The sequence below is a fragment of the Lonchura striata genome, chromosome 10, assembly GCF_050655825.1.
Source record: "Lonchura striata isolate lonStrDom1 chromosome 10, ASM5065582v1, whole genome shotgun sequence".
NCBI classification, from domain to species: Eukaryota; Metazoa; Chordata; class Aves; order Passeriformes; family Estrildidae; genus Lonchura; species Lonchura striata.
The window spans coordinates 10,969,423-10,980,952 of record NC_140712.1 but is presented as its reverse complement, the minus strand read 5'-3'; the positions used below and the strand labels follow the sequence as shown (position 1 = coordinate 10,980,952).

The 11,530-nt window shown below is 36.8% G+C and overlaps 1 protein-coding gene across 1 annotated transcript in view; it reads right to left on the bottom strand.

Annotated features, from left to right (window-relative positions):
* ADAM10 (ADAM metallopeptidase domain 10) overlaps nt 1-11,530 on the bottom strand; it is a 42,167-nt gene that overhangs the window by 6,721 nt on the left and 23,916 nt on the right. The window contains exons 5-10 of the mRNA XM_021532052.3: nt 7,083-7,186; nt 5,139-5,288; nt 3,928-4,020; nt 3,120-3,303; nt 1,338-1,501; nt 101-284 (exon numbers count right to left, since the gene is read on the bottom strand). Of these exons, the coding sequence (XP_021387727.1) occupies nt 101-284; nt 1,338-1,501; nt 3,120-3,303; nt 3,928-4,020; nt 5,139-5,288; nt 7,083-7,186 (879 nt within the window). The remainder of the gene's footprint in view (nt 1-100; nt 285-1,337; nt 1,502-3,119; nt 3,304-3,927; nt 4,021-5,138; nt 5,289-7,082; nt 7,187-11,530) is intronic.

Genomic DNA, 11,530 nt, shown 5'->3' with positions numbered 1-11,530 from the left:
GTAAATTTTAAAACATAAGATAAATAAAAATAAATAATTTTAAATTAAGCATTGCAGTAATATTTTAGTTACTCAGCTTTCAGGAGGATTAAATACATACCAACAAAACAATTATTTCTCTTTTTCTCAAGAACTTGGCTTATATTCCGAATGCTACAGATAGAGAACTTATTGTTGTTAAGTTTGTCCCCAGACGTAGCTCTTGCATACATGATATAATTGCCATTTTCCTTCTGTCCCAAGTTCTTGGACTCTCCAGGAGTGCACTCCATTCCAGAATCATGCTGCAAAACAAATATTTTACAATGATCTCAATCATAGCAGGTGCAAAAGTAACCTGGATTTGGTAGCCTTAACACAGAATAAATAAAATAAAAATAAACCACCATCTTACACTCAGGTTTCTTGCAATACAAAAACTGTATGAAAACCCAAGGTTTGATTTTGTGTTCTCTTTGTTCCATTGTTGTTTTTGTTTCCCCCAAGAAAACAGCAGCAAGTATCTAATTTCTCAAGTTTCATCTTATATGCATTCTTGGTAATTTACCCCCATGTGCATGTCCTGGAATGAATACTGACTTGGACAAGCTGCCATCTCCTAAAAAGAGTGGCTTTATGATCACAAAAGGGTAATCGGCATTCTGTGGAATAAAAGTAGGAGGAGTTAACAGAAACCACAGTTCATTCTTCTTGTTTGCTTTGAGGGGGGTAAAAAGAGAACTTCAAAATAGAGCAGGAGTCTGTCAGCCAGGGACTACATCTACAATATCCAGCATGAGGAATGAAATGCATTACATTGGCAAAACAAAGTCTCATACTTTCAAGCTTACCACAAACATCCCTGAATGTCTGTGAAACAGTTCTCCTCAAAAACATTCTTCTTAGCATCCTAATTCCCTCCACTATTTTCTTAGATAAACTTTTAAGTATAAATCATCTAGCAAACATGACCCACTTGCTGAATAAAGTGTCATCTTAATCAATTTTGCAGTGCTTCTTCTTCCTCTCCAGGATAAAGTACAATGCATTTAACAAGGTGCATGTGACCCTACTCCTCATAAAGACAGGGAAGTATTTAGGGAACAACAATAATGTATCTTTGTAAGGGATTGAACTAATATAAGTAATCAATTCACAAAATGCACTGTTGCACCAGTGTTGTCAAATACTCATGAAAGGGCTCAGCTGCCATCCCTTTGTTTGTATGCAATGTATGTGCGTATGTGCCCATGGAGTCATGATTCTGCTGTCCCTGTTTATAAGCAGTAAAACTCCATTTGTAAATCCCCCCCTGTGAATGGCTGAGAGTGAGTTAACAGATCACCAGTAATACTTACAGGGGAGCCAAAGTTATGCCCAACCTCATGTGCAAAAGTAATGTGAGAAACCTTGGGGGGCACGTGAGAGCCATAGTTCTGCACAGTGATGATTCCAGTGTTCAGAGACTTCTTCTTACCATCTGAATACAATTTGCTTTTCTCACATATTCCACCAGAGCTCCCTACATTCACACAAAAGTACAAGTCACACATTTAGGGAAAGAAGTGTTGTGTTACTTGTCCATTGACATCCAGAGCAACAAACAGGTTTACAGACTAAGAGCTCTCTATAATTAATATGAACACAACCTTGAAGGTAGATTAGATTTATTCACACAAATGCTCTCAACACAGATTGGATAAATTCACACAGGAAGTCAGCTGGTTTAGAATAGCTTTTGAGAGCTATTTTGAGTACTCCCTGAATAGATGAGCCCTTATTTCATCATACCTGTACAAGACTAGCAGGGTGCAATGTCCAACAGAAGCAGCCTCAATCTACAACTTATTTGGATTTCACCAAGTGAAAAAGTACAAGGTAAATGTGGAGATCCTCTCTCACAGCAAGAGCATTATATATAAAATGTCATTGTCAGAATAAGTACATATATATATATGTATCTCATTGTCAGAAAAAAAAACCCTAAAGCTGAAAATGCTTTTGATGTGTTGGCTAATGAGACCTGTTCAGAAGGTTGGCAGTCAAGTGCATCATACTTCCTGTTTGGAAAATTCCCAAAATTTTGACTTTAATTTCACCAAATTTTTCCATAACTTGAGTTTCTAGTGAATAATGTTCCAAAATCCAGCTATTCTACTGCTAATGTAAATGGTGTCTAAAGACATTTTCCTTTCTCAAGTAGAATTTTGTTTTAGTGACATATCCCATTTAATCTATGTCAGTGTGTGTGTTAAAGATGACAATCTCAAAGATCATAGCTTTTCTCAATTAAATTTAGTTTTGAAAGCAGTGTTTGTGGATTGCACATAGCAATTCATCCTGTCCTCACTCAGTGTATACACTAAAACAGTTATCACAGACCCAATTTCTCATTTCTATTCACCTTCTGGGCATTACATTTCCTGTGGTTCTTCCACAGTCACTAAGGTTAGTCCACACAGGTGCCTCTAACATACCAACTGAAGTCATGGGTCTGTTGATCTCTTCCCTTATATGAACACTTTCATGTTTCTTCTACCATTATTCAATTCTTTTAAAGTTCTCAATAATGTTTTCATTAAAGTCATACTGATTAAGATTTTTTTTTTTTTACATCAAAGGATATACTTTAGACCCAAAATACACAACTAGACTAAAACTAATGAGAAGCAGTTAAAGAAGAGTCATGCAGTAATTATTCTCTTATCTCCCAGAACAAGATCTCATTGATTAAAAAAAAAAAAAATTCTTTCAATACTACCTAGAAAACCTAAAGGTTCTGCAGTGCAGTTCTCATAGTTGTAAGCTCTGTTTATATAAAGCAGATACTTGTTCCACCTGTCACTTTACATGTCACTCACACCTACCCTAAATAAAAAGCAATTCCAAGTAATATCACCTTTGTATAACAAAATAAATGTGTTTTTCTTTACTGTTCATATGCTGCTTATCAGAAATACATAAAGATTAATTGAAGTGGTACAATATACTAAAAATAAAATTACACCATACCGAACCAAAACTGTCAAAAGCTAGATTTTTGTGTATTCGCTGTCAGTTTAAAAGGTGGTTTCTACATTTTTTCTAGTGCCTACCTACAGTACTTTATCTCATAGCACTGAAGGCTTGTGTAGAATTACCTGAAGGGGCTCCAACCCAAGCCAGACCAAGGACTCCATCATCAAAATCACGGTCTGTAAACACATAGGCCAAGCAATAATCATCATGGTTCTGTTCCGAGTTCAGTTCCAGAAACTTTTCCACACCAATGTTAGGAAATCTAAAGGGATTGGAAGAGTCCTTCTCATCGACAGTTGTATTAATCTAAAAGTAAATTGAAACCAATGGTAAGACAGGATTCATTTCCACTTGCACGACAGCTAAGAGGCTCACTGTTGTCAGTACCTTGCTATGTCACCTAGTTAAAGATGTTGTTTAAAACTTAAAAGCCTTGATTGTAAATTACCATCCCAACATTTGGAAAATGAAGCGTAACAATAAATGAAGAATTGCATTTGTGTAGTAAATCCCCATTCTCCTATTTCCTTCTATTTTTTTTCCATCAGTGTCCAAAAATTTGTATTTATCCTCCTAAATTAGCACTTTTACAAGGAAGTCCCAACATAGATAGCCATTCTCTATTTTAGTATTAAGTTATTGGAGAATAGCAATAGTTTATTCACCACAGAACAATGGTGCTGAAACAAAGTAAGTTGATTCCTGTAGAAAAACTGACCACAGCTTAATAACATCAGTAGTGGGCTTTTGATAATAATCACTAAAACCAAATAAAATAAATGGTTTAGGGCACCATTTATTGCAGAGACACTTCTGCTAAAGAACTGTTATAAAACAGTACATGGGTACAAGTCAACAGCAACAGCAGATTTGAAGAATAGACCTCCAAGCAGCATCAGTGAAGCTGAAAGCATTTCCAACCCAACTTACTCGGATTCGTTTCACCATGAAGCTGATGTTACGGATCCCTGAAAAATCTGTTGACTGGTAAATGGTGTCAATTGCTTTAACATGGCTGGAAATCTGTTGAAAACAAAAGCAGCTACAGTTCAGAGATCCACTACACTACAGCTTACCTTAACAGCAATAGCTGCAATGCCTACACTCCTACAATATGTGATACTGTGCTGTAGGAACTTCTAACAGGCCTTTTGAATTACATCATGACCCACAATGGAAATAAATCACTACCTGCATCATCACTATGCCAGACACCACAAAAGGATTTTGCCATTTGATTTTTTAAAAACGTATAATTCTATCAACTTTCAGGTACCTGTTTACAATATTCCCTTAATCACTGCTTTGTATTCAAAGCACTGTAATTCTTTCTTGGAGAAAAAAATTTACTTGTTACAGATTTATTCTTTAATTTCCGAGAGAATACAGATATGGAAAAACTAATAATTTACCTTTTGTAAGAGCACACAGAAAAGCTAACTCACTAAAAAGCTAAAAGGTGACTGAAAGGTAACTTCAGATCTTTGAAAAATGTTACTTGAATTGCCTACGTACAGTGTGATAAATAAATAGTAAAATTCAGACCTGCAATGGCACTGAAACTTCAGACTTCAGCAGAAGTATGTTAACATGCTAGCTGTATTTTTAACAAATTATCACCAAAACCATTAAATCATATCAACCCTTTTCCCAGTTAATAGTATATTGACAAATGAAACACATCTGCCTTTAGCTGCCACTGCTTTTTTTACCATCCACTATATTAGACACTACAGGAATAGATGTCAGCATTATCAGCTCACGGTGTTTTGAGCTAGAATTTCAAAGGGAAGCCTATGTAAGTGTTAGAACAGAGGCAGGCAGGCTGTCAAACAGGACTGAACTCTTCAGGAAATACAATTTTTCTGAGTAAGAAGTGAAAACAGTCAGACTGCAAGTCCTGCTCAGAGGTGCTAAACACACCACAGCTGCCATTAAAGGAGGCACATGTGCCCAGGACTTGTCACAGAAACAGCATCTTTTTAGCAAAACAAAAAATGTTGTTTCAATTATGCCAAGACCACTTTAAAGAAGGAAACAAGCCATTATACAGTAATTAAGCAAAAAGAAAAGTTACATGAAATTTATCAGGACTACCCAAAGTAAAAGCAGGTAATTGAAAACAGAGGGACTGGAAATACCTGTGCAATCACAGCTTCTCTGGTTCCATAATGCTTGTAGAATAAATGATCAGTCTGGATATACAGCTGGCATGTGTTTTTTTCAGCCTGAGTGGCACGCTTTTTTCTCAAAAGCTGTGGATCATCCTTCTTAGGCTCTTCAACAGGTTTCTACACATGCACAGGAAAGAAATACATTAATTTTTTTAGTTCCACCTGCTGCACTAGATTGCCTAAAAATAACAATGGTTCTAAACATACTCCACTAATACAAACAGGTTTTATTTTTCTTTAATTTGCAAAGTTTCATGAATCTTGAATTAGGTACATTATGCTCAGTTTTCAAATACTTGGAATGTAATCTTAGCAAAAGCTCTTGCTGCACTTCATTTTACATTCAAAACGCAGTCAACATTATATAGATGTTTCTTCATTTATGTGATCTTTGGAATTTTTCTTCTTTATAATCCTTTTCTAAGATAAACAGTTGGTTAGGAAAAAATCAGCACTGGTTGGACTTAGCTGGTGTTAGGGAAGGTGCAGTTATTTCAAACTGTAATTACCTTAGTCAGCTACCCCAGCAAACAGAAATGTTTAAGTACTTCAGCATGGAACAAATGGGGCACTGAACAAGAAGCTAAAGGAACACCAAGTGTTCCTGAGTGGTATCTGATAGGGGTGCATTAAGTTTTAGCTTCCATATTTTCCAGATTCTGTACTGTATTAGTATGTAACTCTGAACTTCATATAAAGTATCAGCAAGTTCTCTTCACAGTTTAGTCAGACAAAACCCAAAAAGTGGAAACAACAGTGAATTGAAGAGGGCAATTGAGGAGAGGATGGGACTTTATAACCTGAAGCTGTAATTGGACAATTAACCCCAATATGTAAATGGACCAAAACTTATAAAAGTGTGAAAACTCGTGACTCAGAGTCCATCCTGGGTAGAGCCGCAGCCAGGCTCTTTGTACTGCCCAAGGTACATCCTTCAAAGGCCTTTTAACAAATCCCTACTTTATTCCTCTAACACTGTCTAGCCACTGTTGCAGGTAGCCCCTCAAGGCATCAGTAGCATGTTGGTCTTACAGCATTCACTGGCTGATGGCCCTCTCTCACCAAGAAGTTTTACAAGCACATTTTTGGAAAAGCATGTTATTGTTACCAATGCTGAAAAGTGCATTAATGTTGACAATTTCTGGAGTCACAACATAAATAAACTAAGTTGCTGATGCTATTTAACAGGCCATATTGCATAGTTTTCTGAGTATATATTTAGCTGACACCACAAAATTATGCCAAGACTTGGAACAGCTCAGAACACAGCTAAGTCTAAAAGAAACTCAGTAATTTGCTGCTGGAAAAAAAGTATTTTGTGACATGTGGTGCAAACCTGAGTGCAACCCACTGTGGGACTCCACCAGGTACACAGGTTCCTGCCACAGGAAACTTACCTCTCACAGCAGCCAATCTGCAACATGCTGTAACCCCCACAAGCTTACAGGGTTGTTAGGAAGACCCTCCCACCAATATCACTTTTCCACTGAAAGCACTCATATCCCAAGTGTGTTATATTAACATAACTTGAAAATCTAGAAGTTATTACTCTTTAGAACCAATGTATTACTTGGAGATCAAGGGATCTTGAAACTCTTCCTTCTCAATTGCAAGAAAGTATATTCCTCATTTCAAGCTTGATTTCCACATCCATCTAAAATTCTAACTAAATTGAAAAATTTGAGATCACTTAGGATTCATTAAGACTGTAAGTAGCACATCTGGGCTACAGAAGCAATAAGAAAAAGAATTTAGAAAAAATATGTTAAAAAGAAACCTCCAGCAATACTTTTAAGTATCTCACAATGTGGAGGGATGATAGCTCACCAAAAATAAAAGAGACAACATACAAGAAATAGGAAGTTAACACACTAAGTACTGAACAACATAATCCATCAGCCTTTGTTGTACCTCAGTTGTTGGTTCTTCTACACCAGTCATCTGGTACTTCTGCATTCTTTCAAATACTGAATGATCTGCACAACCTCCTTGTGGTCCATATTTATGTGGATATTCTAAAAAGAGGAAGGCCAGGTTGAGTTTTCAAATTCCAAGTACAAGTTCAAAATATGGCTGCATCAGTGCAACTTACTCAGTTGGTGTCCAATATTTTGCATGTGGTTTGAGGGAAGCAGCGGAAGATGCAAGGTCTATGCAGCTTTTTTTCATTAAGCATTCTACTAAGACATTCTTAGTTTTACAAACAGAACAAAACTGACATTTGCTTTTTAACATTATTTTCTCAGGCAGCACAAGAAAACATGATGAGCAGTGCCTAACATAAGAACAAGAGCTTTTATTCACACATCTGTACACACTTCAGCTAAAAGCAGCCTTCAAAATATGACATCACAATGGAAAATTATTAGATATCAAGTATACTGAAGACTGCTTGGGTAAGAGAAGGTTTTTATGCCACTTGGTAAACAAACTAAGAAACCTTGCCAACATTCTTACAGGATGTTATTATTTTATTCATCTTCCACTGATTCTTTTAAAGTTTTCACATTATGCTACTTCACTACCAAGACATAAGAAGGGAAATGCTAATGGATAGAACCATGGTTTAGTTAACCACTACATGTTAGTTAAAAATGCTGGAGATCCAAACCAGTGAGAAAATTCACAAGCACCTCTTTAACAAGGCCAACTCTTGCAACAGCTGCCAGTGCAGACCTCATTGTACAAGGGAATGTGTTTCACACACGTGCTTAGCTTTTACTGTCAGTACCTACTGCAGATTTGTAACCTGTGTTTGCAATAGCTCCCTCTGGAGATGAGAAATACTGAATACTTCCCCTTTGATTGCTTTGCAGGTTCAACCCCATCATAAATTGGTGCCCAGGGAAGAAATAATAGCATACAGGTTATGGTAGCCACAGATTTGAATACTTAACAAGTCAGTTTCTGTAGGGCAAACCACAGTTTCAGCACCATCTCAACAGAGTGCCACTTTTGTCAGAAATGTACAAACTTTACCAAGGTTTGCTGTGTTCTGGGATTTGTTGGTTGATTAATTTGTCTTTTTAGTTTTGTTTGGTGGGTTGTTTGTTTTTTTTTTAAGAGTGAAGATCCAAATTCAAAGGGTAAAAGAACAGCTATGTAAGAGTAGAATTGTAAAGCCTAGGCACCAAGGACCTGATGCCCACGTTCTATTCACATTCTATTGAACCTGATGCCCACATTCTGTGCATTTCAGGTGATTTTGCCCTAGACTAGAGCTCTAGTCTGGGCTGTGGAATGAAAGTGTGGCAGCATAGTAGATGTATTCCTCTGGGGTATGGGCTCTGTATGGTTTCATCTGACAACTGCCATTATTAATCTTTGACTCTTAAGGCTGTTTCTTACAGTCATACTGCATGATACTGCTGAACTATTTCAATATACAGCTTACCTTATAAGTTTATTTAATTACTTTTTACATACTGGTTTCCCTCATTTCAATTTCCACCACCACACAAATACCATTTTTGAACTGCTCTCTCATCACATTCCTCCCAACACAATTAGCCCTAGCACAGTGCCAGAAGAATGGAGAGAAAAAGATAAACTTGCTTTTACTGCAAGTCACCTCACACAATTTTCTCCAGCATGGTAGTGGAACATTGAATTTGCTACAACCAAAATTAAATAGCACCACTCTGTTGAAGTCACCTTCTACTTTTGGGAGCCTGTGTACTATCACTAGATTGGAGTTATGAGCAAAGGACTGTAGATATGATCTTTCCCTTCTCCATCTCCACCACCCCTCCTTCCTCCCACTACAGTATAAAAAGTTCTACCGTATTTAGTCTAATGCAAATTTTCATTACTTACAACCTGACTTCACACCACCAACAGCTTATCTCTGCAACAAGAGCAGGTTACCCTGGGGCAGGAGCAATGGCCCATCCTGTTTTTCCCCCTGACACTGCCCCTGCAGAAAACCAATGTACCCTGAAACTCTTGCAGGAGCCCCACTCTGAAGCATTATGACAACTGGCAGAACAGTACTGGAAATAAATGTGCTCAGTTTATTACACAAAATGATCTCTCTTTTCTATCTTGTTTCCCAAAGATGTTAGGAAATCCCTTAACACATTTTTTATACTGACTGCCTGCAATTCAGATATTTCTCACTTCAGAAGTAATAATCTAGTAAGGAATACTTTAAAGCCTTGACAGTTAAAATTACAAAAAAATGAACACAAAACAGTCTGCAACAGCAATTGCCAAGATTTTGCATGTGCTGGAAAAGACAAATCCCCCAGAGGCAGATTTGAAACCACCTTGCTAATCACAGAGACAGGTAATACAGGATAGTTCACTTTGGAACCATTTCTAACTTCCAGGGGAAGCTGCATATGAAGATTTATTTGCTAAATGCTGAACTGCCCCCAGACTGTGAAGGCACCGTTCCCTTGTCATCTTTTGAGACTTCCTGATTTCCATCATCCCCTGCAGCAGTTCCAGTCTGAAATATCTGAAGCTAAGCAAGAACTACATGGTGCCAGATGACTTGGCCAGTTTTGACCCACAAGACACAGGTCTGGTCCATGCTCTTGTGAAGCTTTTCAATGCTCTGAGATGTGCCAGCTTTCTGTGCAGCCTTCTGCCAGCTCTTTGGGACCAAGAGCTTCTTAGACTATCCACACCACAACCCTGAGAAGCCAAAAGGAAAAAACCTGCTTTCACCATGAAATGATTGCTTACAGTGAATGCAGAGTTGAGAAAACAAAAGACTGTTTTCCATCAGAGCTATTGTAGAAGAGGTTAATAACAGGTTCAATCTTCTAACTAGAAAAAAATCATTAGGCAAAAAAATCCCCAACTTTTTCTTTTCCAGTACTGTCCACTTTCAGGTTTTGTACATCCTGGCAGAATGTTAAGAAATAATAAAGAGTAGAAAAAAAGTAACAATCTAAAAACGACCTGCAAAATCTTAAAATTGCATACCTTCTGACTACAATGTCTTATTCTAACTAGATGGCAGATAATTTTTAATGATATATACTCCAGATATAAAAAATATTTTTTTCCTTTCAAGAAGATGCACTACTACCTTCCACAAAGACATTCCTGAATATTTGGTTTTTCTTCTTCTAATTATTTCTTTTCTTCTATTATTTATTCTTCTAATTAATACTATGATCTGTTAAGCATTTAGGCTAACCACTTAATAATTACTGAATTTAGGCATCTTGGGCAAGGATGACATCAAACATCCATTAAAATTATGAAAGCTCAATTCTTTAACAGCCATAGAAATCTGCCCAATACTAGCAAAAACAATAATGGCAGAATAAAACTCAAATGTAAGCAAATACAAAAAAAAAAAAATCCTTATTACAGATTTAATTTGCAGCACTCTGTGATGCTGTGCTCCCATAACAACTGTCATCACAATGTGATGAAAAAGAAACCAGGCTCTCATTAATAACACAGTTTGCAATGGTCAGCCTATTCAGCAGATAGGGCTTTGCAAAATTACAAACCACTTCACTTTCTGTTCTCAGTTGTATGCCCCTTCCAAGATCATAAAGACAATTAAGTGGCCATGTTAATTTTCTGGAATGTCAACAGGATTTTCCTGTATACTGTTGATCTGAAGAAATACTGATTTTGTATTTTATAGCATTAACTCAGGGATACACTTGAAGTGTATGATTTAACTATGATTTAAATAAAGTAAATATATCCTCATTCTTAAAGAAATTTTTCTTAAATATCTCAATGTAAACAGCAATTTGCATCTTTCTAACTGTAAATTATAAAACGTTTATCAAGACTGGTTTAGAAACTAAAATCATTCAACTTGTGTTTCAAGTCCTGAATAGAAGGCTGCCTTCCACTGGTCACCAGATCCACTGTAACAGACAAAAGCTGCCTTATAAAGTTGACAATATAATCCCCATTTACAAAACACCTTTTGTTTAACTACTGAAAAAGAACTCATTGAGATGCTAATCATATGTTGCATTGTGGTTTCTGAAAAGCACTAAAAAGCATATTGTTTCAAAAGGCTGAACCATGGGTGACCAAAAAATACCCAAATTAAAGCAAAGATGACTTTTTACCTCAGTTTCTCCCGAGTCAGAAATGTGATAATTTTTGTTGCTTTTGTCCTGCATAAGACAGTAGTGGTCTGACTCTATTTCATGAGAGCTAGCTTTGGATTAGAGCAGTAAAAACAAATTAACAACAAATCTACTACAAAGCTGAGCTTTCCTGAGTTGTTGAGGTTTTTTTGGCGCTGCAGTTCAATGCAAAAATAGGTCTCGTGAAAGACAAAAATAATGTAGCTTCAAACACACTCTTCAGAAAGAGACAGAAGCAGTTGTATGCTCCAGGTATTTTAGACAACAGAAATCCTAGAGGCA